The following is a 26417-nucleotide window of genomic DNA, read 5'->3' as shown; positions in this document are numbered from 1 at the left end:
CATTTTTAATATGTGGTATTTTATTAGGGTGGTTTACTTATTTTTCATTACGGTGGGCCTTTCTGTCGAAAAATCATAATTTGAATGGCATATTAAAAACAATAGTATTTTATCATCTCTTTCATCATCGTAGGCCATTTCCTTCATTAGATTCGTGATATTTCATTGAGAAGGCTCACTTATATTCCATTACGGTGGTCCTTTAAAAAAATGAGAATTTGAATGGAATAATAAATACAAGTGGAAAAATAAATATAAGTGATATTTCATTGGTGCTATTGTCCTCAGTTTTGCATAAGTGCGATCATTTAATTTGTAAATTAAAAATAAATATTCTCAACAGATCTAACAAATCAACTTTGTTTGTATAGTTTTGAATCATGGTTCTTCATTGGCATGCAACTTTTCGTTAAGATATTTTCATTAAGGTTTTCTTTTGAATAGTTAAAATAAAACGTTCCAATAACAATAATCAGTGAATTCAGTGAAGCACAACTCTAACTGCCATAATCAAAATACAGATAAAAAAGGAATGAAATAATTTTTGACGTGTTCAAATTATGACAATAGCTTGATGGACGACGATGAGGGGCAACAATAGTGATTAGTTTATATTTTCAAAAGAGATTCTCAGCCTTGGGCTCCTTCATTCCCGAAACAAAAGTACGTTGCCTTCTGCTTGTTATAGTACACGCGATTCGGTTAAGACAACGTAGGCAATTTCAGTTTTAAAATCAGTTCTCGTTTATTCTTCAAAGATGTAACAAAGTTCCTTATAGAAATTTCGTCGGAATTTCATATGGATTTTTTCGTTGGAGTTTTCAACGGAATTTTTTTTGGAGTTTCCTTTGGAATTTAATCGGAATTTCCTTTGAAATTTTCTACGGAATTTTCATCAAAATTGGAAATTTATCCTGAATTTGCTTCGGAATTATTATTTTATTTAGTTGGTGTTACATCAATTAATTTGATAAAACCTCGTTAACGATGTTACGCCAATTTACTCGGTCCAAGGCTGTGTCTCTCCAACCTCGATTTTGGCCCACGTTCTCCAGATCTTGTTGCACCTGATCAAGCCACCTCGCTCGCTGTGCTCCCCACCTTCTTGTGCCAACCGGATTCGACGCGAACACCATCTTTGCAGGATTGTTGTCCGGTAGTCTTGCAACATGCCCTGCCCAGCGCACCCTTTCGGCTTTCGCAACCTTCTGGATACTTGGTTCGCCGTAGAGCCTAGCGAGCTCGTGGTTCATTCTCCGCCGCCACACACCGTTCTCCTGCACTCCGCAAAAGATCGTCCTAAGCACCCTTCGTTCGAACACTCCAAGTGCTTGCAGGTCCTCTTCCAGCATGGTCCATGCTTCATGTCCATGCTTCGGAATATCCTGTGGAATTTTCTTCGGTATCTTTAGAAGTGCCTTTTTGAATTTTCTGTGGTATTTCCTCCGAAATTTCCAATGAAGTGTCCTTCGGAATTTCATTCTGAACTTTTCATTGGAATTTTCTTCGAAATTTACTTCGGAGTTTCTTTTTGAGTTTCCTTCGAAATTTGCTTTGGAATTTTCTTTGGAGTTTCCTTCCGAATTTCTTCTAGAGTTTGTTTCGGAATTTCCTGTGTAATTATCTTTGAAGCTTCCTTCAGAATTGTATTCGAAATATTTGGAAGTTCTTTCGAAGCATTGGAATTTACTTTGGAATTTCCTTCGAAATTTTCCTTGGAGCTTTCTTCGGAATTTCATTTGGGATTTCTTTTGGACCTTTGAAATTTAGTGCGGAATATTCTTATAAATTTCCTTTACAATTTTCTTTGGAATTTCTACAGAGTTTTCTTGAGAATTTCCTTACCAATTTGCTTTGGATTTTCCATAGAAAATTTCTTAGAAATTTTCTACGAAATTTCTTTTTAACTTCCTTTGTTCTTTGCAGTTTGCTTCGGGATTTGCTTTGGAATTTTCTTTGGAATTTCCTTAGAAATTCCCTATTGAATATGCTTTGGATATTTTTCAGAATTGTCGTCGGAATGTCCTTTGGAATGTGCTTCAGAATTTCTTTTAGAATTTTATTCAGTTTTTTTTATTTTTTTTTCAGGATTTCCCTTATATTTTGAAAGTTTCCATCGAAGATTCCTTTGGATTTTTTTTTTTTGGAGCTGTGATTTTTTCTTCGAAATTTGCTTAGAAATTCCTATTTGAATTTCATTCGGAATTTGCTTTGAATTTTTTTATGGAATTTCCTATGGAGTTTTTGGAATTTCCTTTGGAATTTTTCACGGAATTTTCTTCGGAATTTCCTTTGGAATTTTCTACGCAATTTTCGTCAGAATTTCCTCTGAAATTTGCTTCGGAAATTCCGTTGGATTTTTTTTAGTTTCCTTCGGAATTAACTTTGGATTTTCCGTCGAAATTTCCTTAGGAGTATCCTTTAAAATTCCTTTGAAGTTTTCTTTGAGGCTACTTATCAAATTTTCTTCAGAATTTCCTTTGGAATTCCTTTATTACTTCCTTCAAAATTCTCTTTGAAATTTCTTTCGGAATTTCGTTTGAAGTTTACTTCCAAATTTGTTATAGAGTTTCCTCGGAATTTCCTTTGGAATTTCCTATGGAGATTTTGGAATTTTATTTAGAAGTTTTGATTGGAATTTTTTTACGGAATTTTCCTTAGGACTGTTTAACGTAATTTTCATCAGAATTTCCAATGAATTTTCTCGGAATTTAATTTGGAATTTCCTTCGAATTGTTTTTTTCGGAATTTTCTTAGGAGTATCCTTTAAAATTCCTTTGTAATCTTCGGAACTTCATATCTCATTTACTTCAGAATTTCCTTTGGAATTTCTTCATGAATTTCTTTCAGTAAGTTGCTTCAGGAAGTTATTTTGGATTTATTTGGAATTACTTTCGGAATTTCCTTCTTCAGTTCTTCAAAATTTTCTTCGGCGTTTCCTTTGGAATTTCTTTCGGAATTTCTTCTGGAATTGCCTTCGGAATTTCCTTTGGAATTCGCCTCGGAAGTTCCTTTGAAATTTCTTATGGAATTTCCTTTGCAATTTCTTATAGAGCTGGCTTCGGAATTTCATTTGGAATTTTCTGCGCAATTTTCGTCCGAGTTTTCTTTGGCATTTGCTTCGAAACATCCTTCAAAAATCCATTCGGATTTATTTTTATGGAATTTCTTTTTGAATTTGCTTTGGAATTTCTTTCGGGATTTGCTTTGGAATTTCGTTTGGAATTTCTTTTGGAGCTATCTTCGGGATTTGATTTGGAATTTTCTACGTCGAAATTTACTTTGCAATTTGCTTCGGAATTTCTTCTGGAGTTTCCTTCGGAGTTCCTTTTGGAGCTAAATGCTAAATTTGATTCGGAATTTCATTTGGAATTTCTTTGGAGGTCAAAAAAGCCAAACTTTAACCGCTTTGGGGGTCTACTTAATAAAGTCCGATAATATACGTCGATATTGATCATTGGTCATTTGGTTTTGAAAATATTCCGATGTTCTTTGAAGAACTGACATTTCCTATATAAAATTTCTTTGAACACCATTTTGTTTTTAGTCAATCAATCAAAAAAAAAAAAAAAATGTGGGCTATACAATGGATTGTACCCCGTTTGGCATATAGTCGCTTGGTATAAGGCCGATTAGCATAAGGTCATTTGGCATAAAGCCGTTTGGCATAATGGAGCTTATCGTGGTATAGATATTTGAAAATGCGGCATTGACAAGAAAAGTTCTCAGTTTATAATTAAGGAAGCGCTCATCGAATGATGCAAAGCATGCTCTGTCCCATATTGACGTCCAATGACACTTGATGAAAGACAAAAAAAATATACAAATACAAAATATTGAAGGCTTCATTCCAATGATATATTATTGCAGCGTAATTCAGAAATAGCCTCTAGACGAGAACTTTTTTTTTCGTTTAAAATTTTTAAAGTTAGTAGTCCAAAAAAATCTTCTAACAACATTGCTAGGATTTTTTTAACAGAAAATATTTATGGCAAAATTATTGAACAATCAAATAATAATTTTATTTTGGAAGTGGTAAATAAAAGAGCCGTATATTCTAAAGAGAAGGGAAGATTTGTGATTGGAATAATAATCCTCCTCAAATATCTCAAAACAAGATCCGGCGTGAAAAATAATTTATGTTGAAATATTAGCAGGATTTAAAGTGATGATTATTTATGCTGTTCCAATAATCATCACTTTAAATCCAACTAATATTTCAACATAAATTATTTTTCACACCGGATCTTGTTTTGAGATATTTGAGGGCAATTATTATTCCAATCACAAATCTTCCCTTCTTTTTTAAAATATACGGCTCTTTCAAGAATTGATAAAACAGAAAAATTCAAAATTGTATGACAGTCAACTTTACTAAATATTATCTCATAGCAGTATTGATATGAAGAACAGGCTATATTTAAAAGAAGAGAAAATTAATGATAAACCAACAGAAGATTGACCGCCAAAAATGATTACTACATAATGAAACGAAAGGACTTAAAAAATGTGTTTAGAATCATCGGAGTAACTACAGTAACCGATGTCTCTTTTCGCTGATAACATGTACAGATCAATTTATCAATTGTCACCCATATATCAGTTGGAAACAAAAAATTATCTGAAAAATGCAGCTTCAAAGAGCAGTCTTTGTTTAAAAGAAGGTGAATTTAATTTGAATGTCAATTAACAGTTTTGATACCATTAATTATTGTTGTATCATATATTGAAAGAACTTTTAATGTTTGATAGAAGAGTGAATTTGTGCTGAGCATATAAATAGCTGCTAAAGCAGCATTTGTGCTAAATTTGTTCCAGTAGCGCAACGAAATAATAAACTACTATTGACAACATTTTTCTCACTGTCAGCGATCATATATAGGTAATATGCCTTAGTTTACTTAAAGTCATTTTTTGTACTAATTGATTCTGAAATACGCTTGATGTCGTATAGGTTTCTCAAAGACCTGTGTGTATCGAGTTTTCTCAAAGAGGAGTGTATCGAAAAGTAGTCGCAAACAAACTTATAGACAGAGTTGTACCACAAACATAAATGCTCTTTTCTCAAAAACGATTGCTCCCAATTGCTTAATTTTTTTCCCGACAGACTCTCATCAAAGTATTGTTTCGAAAAGTGAATAACCGAACTCGAGAAAAAATCTGTAGCCTAAGATATTAAAGTGGGTTATGGCTACGCGTCGGTCCCTCGAAAAATTTCGGAATTTCTCCGGATCCAGACGACCAATGATTAAAATCGACGAAGATTTTAAAAATAGAAGATTTTTTTGAGAACTTGTGAAAAAATGGTGCAAAAGTATTTGAAAACAAAAAAGTTATCGCAATGTAAATATTTTTTATTGTAAAAAATGAAGCTGCCAGTAGAGGGATTATAGGAATTTTAAGAAAAGCACTTGAGGAAATTGTTGTTGCACAGATGAAGAGAAGGAAGAGAAATTCTTAGAGAAAAAGTAATTTTAAGCTCTGTAGATTTTGTTTAGATTGTTGGAGTAGCCACAGGTTTTTATTAAATTTAGGGGAGGGATTATTAGAGTATGTTTAAACAGGGTGTCTACTCGTTTGCCGAAATGAAATTCCCTGATATTTCCAGGTTTTTCCAGGAATCACAATATAATTCTAGGTTCAAGAAATACTCTAATTTTGAATGGCTACAACAAAATAATAACAAATTTTAAAATGTTTTTAATTTAACAGCAATTTATACACTTCAAGACATTTTTAAACCATACTGAAACTTCCAATATCCAATATTCCATTATGTAGGTGCTAACAATGCCAAAATTTAAGTTTTATTCAAAATAAATATATTTTCCAATGATGGAGTCTTTTATTTCGTTGTAAGAGCTCTGTTCATGATCGTGAACTGCACGGAACTTTCAAGTGCATCACTATGCTTCTTCTTGAACGTTTTTTACCTACTACCTTCTCATGCAAAAAAAAAAATACTATGCACCATTCATTTCCAAGGGTCTTTTGGAAACCTAAGACAGCTTCATGGGCGTAAAAGTAAAATTTGATTTGGATTTGTGACAATATGTTAAAATAAAAATTAAGTTTAATGATGTTTTCGCAAGTAATCATACAGTTCTTGCCTGCAAAAAAAGCCAAATTCTTTAAAATATCTCAAATTGATTGAATCGTGTTATTACAAAAGTCATCATCTGCTACATATTTGATAAGGTATATTCTCACCTAAATTTATACAAATAATCCGTTTAACTTTTGGATTTATTTTTTTGCGGATAATAAAAAAAAGTTCCGTGCGTCAAATTCAAGAATTTGCGTTTTGTTTAACATAAATACACTTCAAGTAGTAGTACAAATTGAGAAGATTTTTCGGTGAAAAGATAAAAGAGGAGGAATGGAAAATATTTATCAACAATCCCTTGACTGCGATTCAAAATCGCTGGGTGGCAACGCAACCTTGGTTCGGTGGGCAGTACTGGAACACTATGGATCCTTTCAAGCACAGTGTTGTTGCTGTTTCCAAAATCGATGGACTTCCGTCAACGTGTGCGCCCGAGTTCAGACGGAAGAAGTGGCCTTTTGCGGATAGACCAACAGTAAGTCTTGGCGCCCGGTTACAGATGGAACAATGCGTCAATAGCCCAAGGCTACCAAAAATGAAAAATGCGGTCTTTGTTGCCTACCGAAAAAGTTCCGACGATTGCCTCAAGCGTAACTTGCAATCATTGGCGGTAACAGCGGGATCCTGGAGTATACAAACATCAAACGTTGGTGCACTACTGATATCTGGTGAGATCGTTTTTAATACTTTATATTATCATTTTTGTGCAAATTGCACACAAGGTCTCAGTTTTGGTGAGTTAAACCATGTATTCATAATATCTCGGTATTACTAATTTATTTTTATATATTTTCAAATTTATGGGAAAAAGTTTTGGTTTCTGTATAGCGAAAAAGGGACAAAATTGGAATTCATCTCGTTTCAGAGAGCGAGCAAAGGTGCTTGAATCAAGGCTATAGAGCCAGGACATGAGGAAGAAATACCTATGTCCCATCCCAGGAGAACAACAATGGAGTGTGCATTAACTTTCTTAGCAACGCCACTCCCAACGATTTTACCTATATCTAACCCTAAATCGAAACGGTTGGTACGGTTGTCCCCGTTTCTTCTTTCTCAAAATTGGAAAATTTTTGTCTATCAGTTTATTCATGCGTGAATAACCTGATCGTCATGATTTTTTCAATCTTCCCCAAGTAACCATAAGCACTAATAATAAGCCCTTAATCAGCATCATAGATGCGTACATGCATTATAATAGCACCACAAATGCTTACACACCTTATAACAGCACTTCTGCTGCATAGAAACCCTATCACAGCATCATTAATGCTTCTAAGCCTGATGCATACAAACATTAAATAAGCACTATATTGGCTTTATATTCGAATACAGGGCATGTTTAAATGCCATCCAGTGTTTTGACAGATATACCACGTGCTTTGTGTTTGCATATAGTGGTAAGAGGGAGTCAAACATAAATCTTCTCACTACTACAATTGCAGGTTTTATGACGGGGAAAAGTGATGGTTTAAATTTATCACTTTTCTTTCCAATACTATCTATCTTATGTGGCCGTAGGAGCAAAGGAGCAGGACAACAACTCAACAATACGGGTGTCGCAGGTTCGAGACGCAAAATGAGGAATTTCATCATCATAAAACGAGGATCAAAATGTGGCAATTGCAAGTCCTCAAAAGGATGAAAACTACCAAAACGAATATGTCTAATACGGAGAAGAACTATCTGTATCATTTTATTACATTTTTTGCATACTATTAGAGGTTTCCATTATCATTTATTCATTTATTTACCTCGTGTACCAGTTGTTTGGCCGCATACGCGAAAGCTCTCTGGCTGCGTACGCGAAAGCACAAAATATTCGCCCTAAAAACCTGGCGAAAACAACTGACGTTTCTCACGTGGTCTTATATCAGCATTAGTGGTGCAGAGAAGCACGGTTATATAATGGCACGCTATTTCGCCTTTTCTGGCATTATAATAGCATTATATGCGTATATAAAACTGACATGCATCAAATGATTACCCTATATGCGCATATAATGCTGTTACCGTGCCGCATTATCGTGCTTACTGGTTACTTGGGTCTTCTACCCCAAAGTCTGCACAGTGGGCCTGGCCATTTTAATATTTACATCGTATCGTTGATATTCTGCAAATATTAATACTGACAAAAAAATACCTGAATAAATTTAGGTATTTCCAGGATGCTATTCAATATTGGCTGTGCAAGCGCTTAGATTAGATTAGATTAGATTAGATTAGATTAGATAATAGAAACACGGATAATCTAGCCTACGGTTGTTCGCGCCCGATCTGTGTAACATTTAAATGTGGAAATTAAAGTAAATTATGAATTGTTACATTTCATTCGAAAATGTCCAGGAGTTCTAAATCAACCCTCTCCTTCCTATGGTAGCTCCATAGCTCCATTGATTTTCGGCGAACTTAAGACAACCTGAATCAGATAATTGTATTTACGATTACATAAATATGATTACACATACATCTTTTTACAAGATTTTGTAGATTATTGCTAAGACAATTGAAAAAAAAAAAAACAGTTGAATCTCTGCATAATATCCCGCAGGATTTTGTGAAGGAACTCCTGGAAAAACATAGAACTAAATTCCTAAGAGAATGTGTAGGAATGATCGGGAGATTTCTTGAAAAGAAATGCTGCAGTGTTAACTGGTGTGGAACCTTGAACAAACTTTTGAATATTCCATGAGAAATTTTTGAGGAATCATTGAAAAATGTTTGAAAGAGCTCCAGTAATCCTTGGATAAAATGCTGGAGAAATACTTAGAAAACAGTCTAGGGAAACTCAATAATGAAACACAGGTCGAATTTAAGGAATTGCTTGAAATGTTCTTAATATATTCACTCGGATAACCCGTCGCGAAATTTTAGGAGCGATTCTTTGGAATAACCGTAGATGAAATGGCGTAGAAATGCTTGTCGGGTTTCTTGAAAAAAAAATCCTCGAACGAATTTTACCAAAAATTCTAATCTAAAATAAACCTTTGCGGATTTACTTGAAAACAAAGTAATTTGAATGCTGTTTTCAACTATTTCGAGTATCAACAAGCCAATACGTCGATTGGCAGTGTCGGTTCTGTGACCAATGCATTGCAATGCAATAAAATCAGTGAAAATGGCACTACCGCAACTATTGGAACACTCACAACCAATGGATCACTTACCCTAATGACTGCAGAATCTGAAAAAAATAGTGGAGGAAGTCCTAGAATAGTTCTTAGAAAATTGTTCAAAATAAATCTGAGAAAATTACTGTAGGTAGTAACGTTGAAGTGCTCAAGGATGTCCTAAAGCAAACTTTGGAGAAATACATTTAAGCATCCTTTGAAAAATTACTGCAATAATTGGTAGAGGAATTTCTGGAAGAATTTCCGGAGAGAACCCTGTTTTAGTTTTTGATAGTATTTTAGATGAAATCCCTGGAGAAACCTCTAGGCTAATTCCTGAAGCTGTTCCTGAGAAATATTGGAAGAAATTTTGCATTATAATCATTTGCATGCAAGATAAGGAAAGAAGAGACTATAGAGAACATTTTGGTTACAATAGAGACTTCAAAGACCATCCATGAAAAATAGAGACTTTTTAGAGACTTTGATAACAATAAATACCAATTCTCTAATAAGAAACTTGCTACCGGCCCCATATAACCATTTACTGGTAATCTATGTTAATCCTTTACTGATATATTCAAAACGTCAATCATGTTTTATAAAGTCTATAAAATTTCATACTCAAAAGTAGAAGAGAATTGAAGAGAATTTTCTTGCAAATAATTGTTGCCCAGATTTACGCAAAAATCCTTTGTCGTGACCATATTCTACCATGAATTACAGCCTCAAACAATTTCCCTGATTGTGATCGAAATTCCCTGAGAATTCCAGGTTTTTTCCAGGTTGAACGAAATTCCCTGATAATTCCAGGTTTTCCAGGTTTTTCCAGGTAGTAGACACCCTGGTATTATACCTGTAACGCACCTTTTCGTGATGCGTTACGGGGTAAGATCTACCAATTTGAACCCTAGTCTCGTCATGTTTGTCGGGCTAGTGTAATATGTTCTGGTAATTCAAGAATTCGCGGTACAAAGTCCTTGTTACTGGCAACAGTTTCTGAAATTGAATCTATTTAACCCAGCAGCTGCTAAAGACTCGGAGTTTATCAGTTCCAAGACTGCACTTGAATCTAGGATAACCATAAATAGTATACAGTAAACCGTAAATAGCGAGACCTTTTCATCATATTCGATTTTTATCAATCTCCAAGGAATACTTCATTACCTATCAATGGAAATGGAGTAATGCGACATGCACTATACACTAAGGATACGGGTAATGCCACAATAGATCTGAACAATGGTCGCAGTGGGTCATCCGAACAGAAGAAAAAAACAAATTACAAAACTCGCAATACTGAGAGTTAAAGTCTTGCATTGAATTTCTGAGTTAATAGCCACAAATTACTTCGAGTCAAATTTACCTTTGTTCCATGGTTTCGGCTCCTACCCGGAAAGTACTTCTGGAACCAAGATCCAGCTTACACCTCATGAAAGAAAATGAACCGAATGATGCGTTCTTGCATTGGTCCGGATTTAGTTAACCCTATTTGTTTCAGAGCAGCAATTAATTGAACATAAGAAGTTCTGTTCCGGAGCATAGTGAATTAAATGAATACCTAAGAAAAATACTGGAGGGATACCTATGAAATCAGGGAGATTTTCCTGGATAAAGTGCTGATGAAATCTATCTTAGAGATTTATTGGACGAACTGTACAAAATCCTTATATGATCTAACGGTCCAAGAAACTAAGGATGATCCCGGGTGTCTCTAAGGCAAGGGGAAAAATGCTGGCCAATGGGATCGCTACCAATCGAATCTTCAAAGTTTTTCCAATCTCCAAACCATTAATTGGAATCGATACTCAGATTGTACCCCGTTTGGCATAAAGTCGTTTGGCATAAGGTCGTTTGGCATAAAGCCGTTTGGTATAATGGTCGTTTGGCATAATGGTCGTTTGGCATAATGGCCGTTTGGCATAATGGCCGTTTGGCATAATGGCCGTTTGGCATAATGATTGACTTTAAATAAATATCGGTAAGCTTTTACCGAGATCAACACCATCGAGCCCACAGCTAAAAACATTTGGTAGGTTCTAAACAAGCGTGGTGTTCGTTCAGATTCTCCGCGCTAAGAATTTCAAAAAATGCTGTGACATTCGTGACGGGTCTCTACATCTCAGAACAGAACAGAGTACCCTTGAGCTTGTTGCGATATACATGTTTGAAAATAGTAAATTGGCAAGGAAAGTTCGCAGTTATTCATCAAGGGAACGCTCATAGAATGTTTCGCTGCATATCAAGCTCTGTCCCAGTTTGGACGTAACACTCGCTGAAAATTACTTGATAAAAGAATGATTTTTTTTTGCAAAATATCAAAAGCTCTAATCAAAAGATCTATTAATGCGACTTAATGCAAAAATAGCCTTTATACGAGAGCAGATTATTTTTCGTTTAAAATGTTTCAGACTCTAACGCAAAAAAAATCTTTTCACAGCACAGCTCAAATGAACAACACATCTTTAAAAGAAAATATTTGTGGCAAAACTTTTCAACGGTTCAAAAACGATCAAAAACGATCAACTGATGGAGCATATACTTTGTAGTAGCTACTCCGTGATCAATCAGGATAGTGATATTGCACAGAGAACCACTCAGATGATGCTTGGGTTTTAGCTTTTTTCCATCTTCAATGTACAATCCCACAACCCTTGATATTTTTCGATTGATAGCGGCGCCGGCCACGTCCTTATGTTCACCGGGGAGAGGAAGGAAGTTAATTAGTTAGCTGTTGTTACTAGAAAACCGGAGAATCTCCTGCATTTCCCTCAGCTACCTTGGAGGTTGGAGTGTTTTGTTAGTGATGGATGACCTCATCCATTCGACCGTATGGATACCACTGTGGTAAGCGGTCAAGTCGATATATACAATTCTAGCGATAGATAGAACTGATGATGTTTGCGCCATAATGACGCAGAGAGATAGAGAAAGACAGCTATTAGAAAGAGTGTTACAAATATGTGAAAGGGAATGGCCTGAGATTGCACCCACGACCTTCTGCTTGCGAAGCAGAAGCGATAGCCATTAGACCACCAACCCCGTCTTGTGGCAAAACATTTCAACGGTTCAATATAAATTCTAATTTTGGAAGTGTACATCAAAAACACCGTCTATTATCGAGAAAAGGGAAAATGATTGAAATATTATATTTTCCAGCAGATCTCGTAAGGAGATCACGAGTTTGCCCCAAAAAAAGTATATATAGAATATTGGCAGGTTCCGAAATAATTATAATTCTAACAACACATCTGGCAAGAATTGATAATAAAAATGATTCACAATTAGCTTTACTTAATAATAAAATTTTTAACAGTATAAACATAATGAACAGCCTATTTTTAAAAGAAGGCAAAATTTACAATTAAACCAATACAAGAATTGACGCCAAAAATTATTGCGGCAATGACTGGTTCCCCCGAAAAGTGGTGACGAGAAAGAACGATAAACAGTCAAAAGAAGGAAGTATTCTGTCATTCTCGTCTATACACATGTTGGCAAAAATGCTGAAGACGGTAAAACTCGAAAGAACCGCCAATTAAATAAAGAAGGTTGCATATTAGATGGTCAGTTCGTTCACCCCCTGAAATGTATATAGTAACGACAATTATGGGTGCTAAAAATTTTTGGATGAGTGGGCTAGTCGAGGAAACGGGATATTCGGGTAATGGCATTTGGGGAAATGACATTCGGGGAAAAGTAACACAACCCATCAAAGTAACTGCAGTAATCGATTTCTCTTTTCGCTGATAATTATCGATTGCCGAAGGGGCGTCAGTTCTATACAAAAATACTTAAAAAATATAGCTCCAAAGCACAACCTATGCATAAAAGAAGGAGAAATTTAATGAAATTTGAAATCAACAGTTTTCATACCTATAATAATGGTTACATCATATTTAGGAAAAAAAAATAGAACAATTAATAGAAGGGTAAATTTGTGCTAAATATATAAAAATCTTCAGTGCAAAAATTTGTTCCAGTAGCGAAACTCAAAAGAAGAATTAATATATAAAAGAAGGGTAATTTCTGGATAAAAAATAAAATACTATTGGCAATAACTTTCCTCTTGTGCTCAAATTTATTCAAGAGCGAATGATTGTTGAATAGAGTGCCATCTTGTATCAATTGACTCCAAAACAAGCCTTGTGTCATCAGAAATATTGAATAGAAATGTAAAAACGAAAATTGAGAAATTCTTCAGACTCATTATGCCAAACGACCATTATGCCAAACGACTTTATGCCAAATGACCATTATGCCAAACGACTTTATGCCAAAAGGCTTTATCCCAAACGACTTTATGCCAAATGACCTACCACCGATACTCAGTCTACATATCGAACCAAGACACGTTTTATACTCCACTTACGTGTTATGCTCACTGTGAAGGACAAAGGAGGGTGAACATCCTTCAAAACGGGTGCATAGGCTGTACATAATTGTTGTTTTTTTGCGAAAAAACTCGTGAATGCACTTCTGAGGTCACTCGAAACTTCCATCCCTTTGTAGGAAATCATGGCTACACCCATGATTGTTTGTATCGTAAAAATCGAACATGTGCTCCCTCGTCTGAAAAGGCAATGACGTCGTCGATGACAACAATAATCATGAACTGCATAATAAATTGCGCTTTAAATATAGGGAAAATGAATCGAAATGCGATCAGTAGTTACACACACGTCTCGTGCTCGGCGTAACACGGCGAGAGTAGCCCACAGATGGACGGATGCAGAATGAACGGTGAAAAAAAAAAATTGGCCAAAACTAATTTTATGGATTTGAACGAAAAAAAAATCTTATCTGTGTATCAAGATAAGATTTTTTTCGTTAAAATCTATACAATTTGTTTTGTCCAAACTGTTTTTTTTTTATTATTCCAGATGGCACTGTTCACAGAATAAATAACCTTTATTAACCTAGTATTAATATAAGCGATTTTAAAAGAAATGCAATCAAATATGATTAAGAACTTCCATTTTGTTTATATTTTATCGAATTTGATAAAAAATGTATGAAGGGTAGATAAATATGATTTCAATCATTTTAGTATTAAAAATACTCAAAAAACATAAGTGAAATAGTGTTTTTTCTTCAAATATCTTCTTCTTCATCTTCTTCTTGGCATTACGTCTTCACTGGGACAGAGCCTGCTTCTCAGCTTAGTGTTCTTATGAGCACTTCCACAGTTATTAACTGAAAGCTATCTTTGCCAAAGTTGCCATTTTCGCATTTGTATATCGTGTGGCAGGTACGATGATACTCTATGCCCAGGGAAGTCAAGGAAATTTCCATTATGAAAAGATCCTGGACCGACCGGGAATCGAACCCAGACACCTTCAGCATGGCTTTGCTTTGTAGCCGCGGAAGACCCCATCTAACTACTCGGCTAAGGAAGGCCCCTAATATTCAAATATCTCTCATTTAAAAACCACACATTTTCAGCAAAAAACTTGATTAATCTATTTAAAATTTCTGCACCATGACGTGTTTTTGTTTTATGTTAAAATATAAATTTTGTACATTTAAACATATAAAAATTTATGTATCATTTTTGATTATTTTGGCCCTTTATTTCTACGAAGCTCGACCACTGTAGGTTGGTGCCAATCGGCAGTGTTTGGACGGTGGCGGTGTGGAGTCAAAACATAAAATTATGTCAGAAAATTCGCCGTTTGTGGCGCGGAAAAACTGGTGTGCGGAGAATTGGCACGCGGGAAACAAAAGCACTAAATTGCAATCGTTAAACTACAATAAGCACCACATGAACAGCTACTGCGCCGCGATGCCAAAAGCTGCCGAGCTGGTGCAGTGTTTATGCTGTTTGGACACGAGCAGATGAAGAAATTTTATGTAAGAACACTCCGACGGAAAGCCATGGAATGGATTGTTCGCAGCAGTAGCATTTTTTTTTTGTGTTTGGTGTGACGATGATGGGAACAAAGTGCAATTGTGAGATTTTGTTTCGCGCGGTCTGTTAGGTAAGGGCATCAGGCAGCTGCAGTAATTGGGACCCAATTTCATTTCGGTGCGGTTTAGGTGCATTATTTAATTGAGTAACTATTGGGGTTTTTAGCGGCTAGGAGGTTGTAAATTTGCCAATTGTTGCTTTGAATAGTATGCAGCCGGCAGAAGTAATAGCCACTGAAATCAATTGGAATAGTTTTGTCCCAGAAAGTTGCAACACAAATGCTTTTCAACGAGAATGTACTATGATGGCTATCGTTACTGCTTCGAAAGATGTATTAACACATATAGAGCTGTTCGATAAACCAATCATCATGGTAATTACATTGATTAACTCGTGAAATTCTGAAACAAAAAATAGGTGCTCAATTGGGATTCGAAACAATGACTCTTGTATGCTAGACAAGTGCATTACTAACCAAGATACTGTGTCGCGGATTATCCTTATAATTCATAAATCCAATGAAAATATGTACCGAGGTGAGCAAATCATTCGGACCACTCCCTAATCCACGGAACGATTGCCCATGATTGAGGATCTGATATATGAAAATATATTTTGATTACAGTATTGCCAAACATATTTATTTTCAACTTTAAAATGTTTACGACGCAAGATGCATTGTCTGCGGAGGTTTTTCGCACGCTATCAAAAAGTTTGTATGCGCAAATTGCGGGGGTAACCATAAGTCTAACTTTTGGGGTTGCCCTTCGCACAAATGAGTCGTTTAGGCTCGTGCCAGGCAGATAAACGGCAACGTTTTTCGTAGCCGGAATTCCCCAGGAAGAATCTCCAACGATTCTCATTTTTCAGTTAACGATCGCTTGCATACATAGTCACCAGGGAAATCAAAATCATGCTCATTCACAAGCTATTTTTTTTCGTCGGGTAACCATTCTAATGGAAATACCCATGTAAATTCCTACGCCAATGTTGTCGCAGGTAATACCAGCTCCTCTCGAATTTCTTCTTACGGGTAACCGTTCGATTTTTTTAAATCAAATGGAAACACCAATGCTTATGCACCCGCAGGTAATTTCTATTCCCTTTTTTCATCAACGGAAAATCTCAACAGAAACACAGCAGAAAAATTACCTTCTTCTAGTCACAGGTTTTGTCACTGATTTTGAAATTATAACAATTGAACAATTGAATCTAATGATTGATACAATGTTCAAAACCACAACTATGGCTGAAGCAGTCCAAGTTGGTGTAAAATGCAATGTGTTCAACGAAACAGGGTATACTACATGACTTTTTGATGGTACAACGGCCTTAAAGGATCGCTGCCAACTGAATACATAATACAAAAACACTTATTATAGACTGAACTTTTGCAATATAATTTACTAGAAAACATATACATTGCAGGGAAATGAAAATTGTCATTGTATTTTTTTTTTGCGATAATTTATTTTTTGAAGATTTCAACGCACTTCTGTTCAAAGATTTTTCTTGTCATATTTTTTCTATTCAAACTATCATCTTATTGAGCATAAAGGTAGAATTATGAAAATCCAAGTAGATAAACAATTCTTACTAGTTTTTCCTCATCAGATAATACCTACAGTGAACAAATACCCCTTCAGCTTCGCGGTCAGATCCTTCAGCAGCACCATTCTGCTCGACTTGTAACTGCTACTGTAATCGTTGGGATCGTTGATGCTCATGGTTGTTGTCACTAATCAGCTCAATTTTCCGCACTCCTCTCCACTTTCCTGATCAGAGCACACCGTCACTATGTCACAATTAATCAATCTCTTTGGACTGCCAATTTTCACCCCTTGAAATGACCGCTCACTTCCTTCATTTTTCCAACGGCTGCTTCGCAAAGCCACAAGCACTTGATCCAATTATACCCTCATTTGCCAACCGTATACACTTTGCAGAAGCCGGGCTCTGCGTTTCCCTTGATTTTTCTTGCCTTCAAGAGCGACACTTGTTCGATTTTTCTTTCGCACATTACCACCCGTCGTCGTGTTGCATTTTCACTGCTGCAGGAGGAGGAGGAAAAAATCCAAACAAATTACACTTCTTTTTTCCGCAATCAAAACATCTCAATTTCTTCCATAAACACCTTCTGCGTTCAAGCCGTACGCAAAAACACATGAACTCTCAGACACATGGTTGTTGTTGACGTTTTGCGTAGATTGCCTGTCGAACCGAACTGCGCGGCGAAACACTTGATCTTCCAGCGGCCAAGCACCCTAACTAACCGGCCAATAGTGCTCTCTGTGCCTATCGTTTCATAGCTATATCACTAGGGTGGTTTAATGTACAAAAAAGTTTGAAAATACTAATCCTACTTCTTTTTTACCCTTAAACCTTCACCAAAATGATTAAACATTTGATCGAACTCTTTTTATATCAAAAGGAATGTAAAAAAGATATGGAAGCTGCAATTTCCGATTTTTTTAGGATCTTGAACCGCCCTACTCTAAGGGGTTAGGGGAGTTAACTTATAGAGGTAGGAAGTGTTCGTAATGAGTGAGTTTGCAAAAATAAGGAAAAATAAAATCATGCATTGCAATCCTACACACTCGACACGAAGAGCAGGAGGAGGATGATGATGGAGATCGCTGTTGGATGATATGTTATGGCGGGCGGAGGGTTGGTAATTACAAACCTGACGCGAACCCGCAGACGTAAATACACACAGGCCACGGCAGGAACGACGACCGTTTCGGAGAAGCGGTTCGTGTCCCGGCAGAGTCCGGACGCTCTCGAAACGGACGATAGGTGCTTAATTGGGGTTCGATTTTTCATATTGGAGCGCTGATTGGAGCTGTGGAGTGGTTTAAGAAGGCTGGGCCACAAATCAAATATCAAATATCAAATATCAAATATCAAATATCAAATATCAATTATCAAATATCAAATATCAAATATCAAATATCAAATATCAAATATCAAATATCAAATATCAAATATCAAATATCAAATATCAAATATCAAATATCAAATATCAAATATTAAATATCAAATATCAAATATCAAATATCAAATATCAAATATCAAATATCAAAAATAAAACATCAAATATCAAATATCAAATATCAAATATCAAATATCACATATCAAATATCAAATCTCAAATATTAAATATCAAATATTAAATATCAAATATCAAATTCAAGTATCAATAGCAATAATAGTACAGCTTACACAAAGTGGAAAATATATTGAACTAATAAGTGTATAGTACAAGTGTTTAAAGAACACTAACCTCAGAAACAAGCTCTGCCACATTGGTAGTAAAACCAATCAGAAGAAATGTGTTTGTCATTCTATAATTATTTCCTGGCATCATGGGAAATACAAATTAAGTCAGGGATAGACTCCAAGGATTAGGAAATTCGGCTATGGTCCACGCTAAGCCAATTGAGTGCGTCTGAAAAGCCTTATTGTACGTAATCTGCTTCAATTTCGGTAGACCTCTATTTACACTACTCTCGTGACGAAGGTATTTATTTGAGTGCAGTGCATTGTCAAACCAAATTAGAAATTTAAAAGCCAAGTGTCCTTGTTCGACATATTTTTATTAGGCTACCGCAATGAGCAAGCGAACGCAATTGAACGACGGCCCTGAACATTTGAATCCTCCTTGAGAGCAAACCGAGCCGCTACGAATATCTTTTAACAAGTTTTCCAACTGAATTATTCAAGAATTATGTAAAACTTCATTTCCTATTCATAAGGTGTGACATATTATGACCAGAGATGTCGTGCGAAAATATCCACGATCAGAGCGGAATAGGAACTGAGTTTACCAACTCATAAACAATCAAGCACAAATCGAACTTCAATTACATAGAAAAAAAAGAGTTGCAGAAGCAGGATATCGAGCCACTCCAGCGTAACTATATCAAACTATTTTTATTTCCATGCGCCGAACCGAAGCGCGTGGCCCGGCTCGCTCCTTTCGCCAACTTCCGACGATACAGATTATGGACTGCTTTTTATCTGCTTTCAATTTCTTTTCAGCCCCACACACGAAAGCTGTCGAATTCGAGATTCAGGAAGAAGCTCTACCCACGCATAACCCCCGGATGGACGGTCGCATTCAACGATCGTCGATTGGCGCAGATAAACATTGAAACTTAACGACAGTGATGCACTATGGGTCAGAAATCAGAATTTCGCGACAAAATTCCAAAAGGCTTTTATGAAAATAATCTTATGAAATGAATACAAACGTGACTGCATACCGAGGATTTTTTTCGATTAATTACAGTTTTAAATTGAACTTTTAAATTTAAACGAAAAAACTTTATTTTCTGTAAATTGAGAAACATTTGATTTGTGGTAAAAAATTACAAAAATAATTATATTGTTTTTTTTTTCAAATGACCTAAATTCCAGATTTTTTTCTTGATTTTACAGTATGATGTGGAAGCCTGAACTGCGTATCCTATATCACATGCTACCAATAATTCTTGCCCATATGTGTTAAGTACGAGTTATAATTTAGTTTTTATTTTTAAAACAATGATACTATCATTAGAACTCAACGAATCAACACATTTTATTAATAACAATAGAAACATCCACAAATTACTACACACTCAGAAACAATCATTGAGATTTATGTGCCCGACATATTGAAGCATGTTAAATGACGTAAAATTAAGTTACAAATGACGTAATTTTCCGTCACATTGAACTGAGTATTGTTCGGATCACACCAATTTTCAGCCACATTGGACGACGTATTTTTAAGTTCAAATACCATCAAATTTAAGTCATTCCATTGTTTCCATCGAATAGTTTTGAATTTACGTCATCTATTTTCTATCTAGATAAATAAAAATGGAATGGTGTTTGTATGTCATGAAATGGCTTACGAACGGGTCAACGAATTTGAATGCTTCTTTCTCCGTGTTGTTCGTCAAGGGTTCCGACGTGTTTGTGTGTATAAAAATCACAGTATATTCACCGGGAAAGTCGAAAAAACGAGATTGAACGAAACTGTCCTTTTGTATAGGGCGAATCAAAGCGATTTTCAACAGTCAGTTTTTTTTCTTAGTAGGTACTTTTAGAGTTAAACTCTGTTCATATTAAAATGGTTTTCAGAAGCATATTGGTTCGGTTCAAAAATTACATTTGACTTTATTTTCAAAATTCTACTCGATTTGTTAATGTCAAATCAATTAGATACGAGAACCAGGCAAAAAAAAAATGGAATCCTTATGTAAAAGCTTTCAGCATAAAATAATAGAATTTACGTTGAAATACCGGTGTAGACCGGTAGCTTCTGATATTTCATCTCATTAAATGAAGCTATAGACTGTGTTTAAAGTTTTGGTATGAACCCAGTAGGGCACTTCCCTGATTCACTTTGTCATGGATGGTTTTTCTCGGTCGAATTGTCTGAAACTGTGCAATAAGAAGCGCTCCAGTACGACGCATGTTGTGGCCTAATATGAGATCAGTAGTTTTCAAAAACTTTTACTGCTGAAGTGAATCAAAAGTGCAAGAATAGAATCCGACTCTCTATACTGTGTAATATCGATAAAAATCTATTGATCTATCTATCTATCTATCTATATAAAAAAATGTAATAGTGTTGGTATGTCACTAGTTGGCTCGAGAACGGGTTATCATATTTTGAAAATTCTCTCATAGTAATGTTCCTGAAGTGTTCCAACGTGGTTGTGTGTACGAAAAGTTTATGATATTCACCGGAAAAGTGGGAAAACGAAAGTGAAAAGAACTGCCGTTTTGTATGGGAAGTTTCTTGGCGTTTTTCAACAGTCAACATTGATGTGATAAAGTGATCTCATGCATGAAAAAAGAGACCTAAAGAGATTTAACAGGAAACAAAAAGAGACTTCTCAAGAAATTACTCCAAGTGTTTCAACAGAATTGAATCCAGGAAGGATACCTTCAGAAATAGAGATGGAGATAGTTCCAGAAATTTCTTCGAAGAATCGTTCAAGAATTCACTGAGAAATTCCCCAAATGAGTACTCTGCTATCGCAATTCATTATTGGATTCACTCCGAGATTTTTTTTAACAGAATTTCATCAAAGATTGAACCAGTAATTTGTCAGTAGGATATGCTCAGAAATTACTCCAGAGATGCATCTGGTGGTCCCTTCAAAAATTCTTCAACGGATGCTTCCCGAAATTTACTAAATATGTCCTCAATGTAATCATCCAGTTTTTTAATAGAAACTTCTCTAAGATTTTTTTTATGAGTATTGCATGACTTGGATGACTATCCAGAAAAATGGATAAAATAATTGTTGAAAACAATTACCATACCAATAAATCAATGAAAAATACTTGAGCGGAATTGATGAGAAATTTATGTAGAAACAATCGGAGAAATTGAAAGAATACTGGCTGAAACATTTTCTGATGAGTAATCTTATTTCGAAAAATGTTTGGAAGGCACTACAGGAGCAATCCGTGGATAAAATGTTGAAAGGGGGAATTCCTGGAGAAATTCCATGAGGAGTCTAGTTGATTTCATCGAACAGTTTTCAATAGAACGAGAAATATTTCCAGGAAGGATGCTTGCAAAAATTCCTGGAAGAAATCATTCCTGAAGAAATTAAAATTATCGGAAAAATCACACCCAAAAAAATTACCGTAGATACTCTTTGACTATTTCTTCTAGTATTTTCTCGAATAATTCCTTAACAAATTTCATCGATCCTAGAAAGCTTGTTTGATTTTTTCAGGAAGGATATCTAGAAGATATATCACAAAAAAAAATAGACAAATTGGTAGAATCACTGAAAGAATTTTTGAAGGAAATGCTGGAAGAAAGCCTAAGAGAAATTTTGGTGTATTCACTGTGGAAATTACTGGAGGTAGAAGCGTTGGACTGCTAAAGAATATTCTAGAGTAAATTATGGAGGAATTCAGCTAAACATTCATTGAAAAATAAATCGAGCAGTTCTAGAACGAAGTCCTGGGAGAATTGCTGGATTTAATCTGGAAGATTTCCCAACTGTATTTCTGAACAAACCCCGGGAAAATCATTGAATCTTTTCTTTGATTAATCTGTGAAAGAATCAGTGACAATTCATTACATCACGTTTTACTTGACGAACGAATCTAAAAATGGCAATTTCGTCATATTTGGAACGTAGAAATTCGCTAATTCGGGCCCAGATAGCCGTAGCGGTAAACGCGCAGCTATTCAGCAAGACCAAGCTGAGGGTCGTGGGTTCGAATCCTACCGATCGAGGATCTTTTCGGGTTGGAAATTTTTTCGACTTCCCAGGGCATAGAGTATCTTCGTACCTGCCACACGATATACACATGCAAAAATGGTCAATTGGCAAAGAAAGCTCTCAGTTAATAACTGTGGATGTGCTCATAAGAACACTAAGCTGAGAAGCAGGCTTTGTCCCAGTTGGGACGTAACACCAGAAAGAAGAAGAAGAAGAAGAAATTCGCTATTAATCACATGTAAACCAGTAGCTGAAAATCAAGAATTTCTATTCGTCGAACAAGTAGATTTGAGCATTAGGGAATCGTTACTGAAAAGAATTCCTGGATAAACTACGTAGGAGTTTCATTGGAAAGAAGAATTCAATCAAGGATTCACTGAAGGGAGAAAATAATAAAAAGTGAGATCAACTGTAGTTTTTTATTTCTTTGGAATGAATGATTTTTTCATGATATTTTATATATTTGAAATTAAATAGGAAATAAATCAATTTTGTTTCCTAAAAGTCATAATCCCAAGATTAAATTAAATTCAAAACTCAAATTTAAATGAAAATTTGTATTTAGGTTGCTTTCTTGTCCTTATGCGTGTGATTGTAATTTTGTCGCGAAATTTTGGTTTCTAGCCCATAGTGGCGACGGCCAACGTCTCATGATAGGAGCGCGCGAATAAAGTCGTAGGAGAATATCGTTGTGCAGATGCGATAAAATGTAGAGAAAAATGTTGTTGGCGGCGGCGGCGTTATGTAGAGGAAGATGACGTTACGTCGAACACGGTGCACCACCGCACAGTTGTCGCACTTCATGCAAAAGTTGGTCAAAAATACAAATCTCACTCAAACCGTTCAACAATTAAAATTCATTGAGAACACAAGATTTTTTGAAAATAGTCGCCGAAACAAAAAATCCGGTGTAGTTGTCAAAATCGGTTCAAAATAAATATATTTCGTTTCTGTGATAAAAAGCAACTTCTTATTCTTGACATTACGTGCTCACTGGGACAGAGCCTGCTTCTCGGCTTAGTGCTCAATGAGCACTTCCACAGTTATTAACTGAGAGCTTTCTTTGCCAAAGTTGTCATTTTCGCATTTGTATATCGTGTGGCAGGTACGATGATACTTTATGCCCAGGGAAGTTGAGGAAGACCGACCTGAAATCGAACCCAGACACCTTCAGCATGGCTTTGCTTTGTAACCGCGGACTCTAACCACTCGGCTAAGGAAAGCCCCTAAGAATAAAGCTCATTCTATCATATAAAACCGATTGAGCAAGATTTAGCACGGAAACAGATATTTCGATAAAGAAACGTCAACAAAAAATGTAAAATTAAAAAGGCCCAATTATAGCTGACTTTTTAACAGGATTTGTTATTCAGTACCAAAGAAATCCACAAAAACATCATTGAAAATTTTTGCAAACATCATATTTCTGACTTTTGGCCACTATGCGTCGGTTGGATCGGAGGCGGAAAGGAAGTTACTCGGCTGGATGGATAGATGTTACGACGATGACTGCGATCGAGATTGGAAATTCCCAGGCGACGGATCACGATAGCGACCGGATTACAACAAAAGTTTATAATTGTATCAAAATTTGTTACAAATAAGAAGTTTTGTTTTATTCTAGATCAAATATTTTAAATTTTAATTGCATTTAAGACCAAAATATAACACAAATTGTTTTGAAGAAGCAGAGAGAAATTTATTATACATCGTCAGCTCTATTTTATGTTATGAAAACAACTAATTTTGTTATAGCTCTGTTATGGAAATAACACAATAAGTTAGATTTTTTTTTAATTTGAAACAATTTTTGTTTTATGTATATGAAATTTTAAAATAATAAATTTGAAGTAATTAGTTAAATTTATAAGACATTTTGTCAGAATTAAATCATGTTAACTGACTAACAAACTCTCTTACAATGATGTTCCAGTCCACTGGTCGGGTAGAAAAGCCAAGCAAGATAGGCGCTGGTAGATAGAAAGTGAGGTGAGTTGATTTTCCGATCTGATAGGATGGCTGACTGGCTGGCCGACTGACTCTGACTGAGTGACGGAGTTGTTGTGTGTGGGATGGAACCGGTGTTTTTATTGCTATGGGAAATTGTGTTGATTTCCTGGGAGCAGAAAATCACTTTACCGGGGCAACTATTTTCGATAATCGAGTTTGGATTGGATGGGGGCGAAAGGCGCGCTTGTAGATTGAATCGCTTTTCAATCACAGTGTACGCCAGATTGCACTTCTTGTGATTGTGTAACATAGCACTTCGTTCGATTTTATAACATGCGGGAAGATTGAATTCAAGTTCGATTCCAGCGGACATCCGGAAGAAAATGGGACAAGTCTGGGAAAACTTATGCGGTTTTACCTAGAGAACAAAAACAATATTCAAATAATTTGATATTGATTGTTTGAAGATTCTTGGTGATAATGACAATCGATTCGCGGATGTCAAAAACATAACAAATGTATAAATCTGTTACCAAATATGTAACAAGATAAGAACAAAGCAATCTTGAAAACAAAATTATACTAACTTCTGCTAATTTAACAGCTGTTGTTTAAACAACTTTGTTATGCGACTCTGTAACGGGTAGGCGTATAATACATCAACGTTTTTCGTCATTTGAAATTAAAGTTTTTGAAACTTTGGGTGTTTCTGTTGAAACACAGCTCAGTAAATATACTTTCATAGCTGCTTATTTGCCGTTTCAATGCATTGGGCAGCAAGTTAATTTGATTCAAACTGACTTACGAAAATTGACTCACAGTAAGTCAATTTTTTTTGTCATTGCAATGCCAAACATCGCTCATGGAATAATTCACTGAGCTATTCTAACAGCATAATGGTATTATTTTGATTATTATTTGTTATTTATTATTATTATTAAAATATTTTATTTGATGAGTTTTCTTTAGGATATTTCTCAATTCAATACCCTGATAGCCCTACATGTTTTTCCTATTCTAGAAACCCATCTACGATTGATTTGGTCTTAACCGACTCTAGTCACCTTTGTTGCCAACTGGTTACTCATGTTGATTTTGATTCTGATCATGTCCCTGTTACATTTCAAATATCCCATGAAGCGGTTCTCAATCCTATCAGCTCCACTTTCAATTATTTTCGAGCCGAGTGGAATATATATCGATAGCAATCTTGATGTTAACATTTTTCTACAAACAAAACTTGATATTGACAATGTTTTTGAAACTTAAACAAATTTCATCGTTAAAGCAATATATAAAAGAAACTTATTTCTTCAACTTTTTGATGTCGTATTCTAAAGACTCCAGTAAACAAGCTTCAGATAATGAACCTGCTAAAATACCTACAACTCCATTCTACCCTTCGCATCCAATTATCGCACTAAAACTGCCCAAGCTTTCGAGCCCCCAGCAATCACTTCGCGACACACACGTTTGTCACATCTTGTTTACATTCCCCTTTTAGACACCTCTTCTTAATTCTGTCCAATTTGCCCCAATCAGGCTTGTAAGTTAGTCAGCTTCTCGGAAACCACATCCACGGCGGCACACGTCATCCATTGAGCTCTCACAAAACACATCACACACAATTCACGTTCTCCCCAGTTCTCCAAGCAAAATTTATTATTCCATTCATCTAGGCACGGTAATAATTCCTCTATTGTCCAACCAGCCCGACCAGAATCACATAACAAAATTTTGACACATTTCTATTAACAGCAGTTAAAAATAATATAAGTTGATTTAAATTTGTTATCAAGATGGCTTTGTTTCTAACTTTATATTTTTTATAGCAGATTTATAACAATATTTGTCATACTTTTGAAATTGCATTTGTGTAATTGTTGTAAGTCACATTCGATGTAATGAACAATAACATAATTTTCAAAAAAAAAAAATATTTTTTGACATCCTTGTAAAACATATTGTAATAATTTCATTATGAATAGTTATTTGACACCTTTTTTTCTAATTTTAACAATTAACAATTCTATAAAAACTGGTGATATAAAAATCATTTCAGAGGAATTTTTATAATCTTATTCCATCCGCCTGGTCGG

At 35.4% G+C, this 26417-nt stretch overlaps 1 protein-coding gene across 8 annotated transcripts in view; it reads right to left on the bottom strand.

Moving 5' to 3' along the window:
* The window catches only part of LOC5571296 (serine/threonine-protein kinase N), a 370020-nt gene that overhangs the window by 233890 nt on the left and 109713 nt on the right, over positions 1-26417 (bottom strand). For 6 of the 8 annotated variants that reach the window (XM_021840131.1, XM_021840138.1, XM_021840136.1 and 3 more), the window contains exon 2: positions 16750-17175. The exons of the other annotated variants lie outside the window; for them this stretch is intronic. In XM_021840131.1, coding sequence (XP_021695823.1) covers positions 16750-16851 — 102 coding nt within the window. In that variant the 5' untranslated portion in view covers positions 16852-17175. The remainder of the gene's footprint in view (positions 1-16749; positions 17176-26417) is intronic. 8 annotated transcript variants of the gene reach the window in all.

This window comes from Aedes aegypti, chromosome 2 (genome assembly GCF_002204515.2).
Source record: "Aedes aegypti strain LVP_AGWG chromosome 2, AaegL5.0 Primary Assembly, whole genome shotgun sequence".
NCBI classification, from domain to species: domain Eukaryota; kingdom Metazoa; phylum Arthropoda; class Insecta; order Diptera; family Culicidae; genus Aedes; species Aedes aegypti.
The sequence above is the reverse complement of the archived record's forward strand: the minus strand, read 5'-3'. Positions and strand labels throughout refer to the sequence as shown.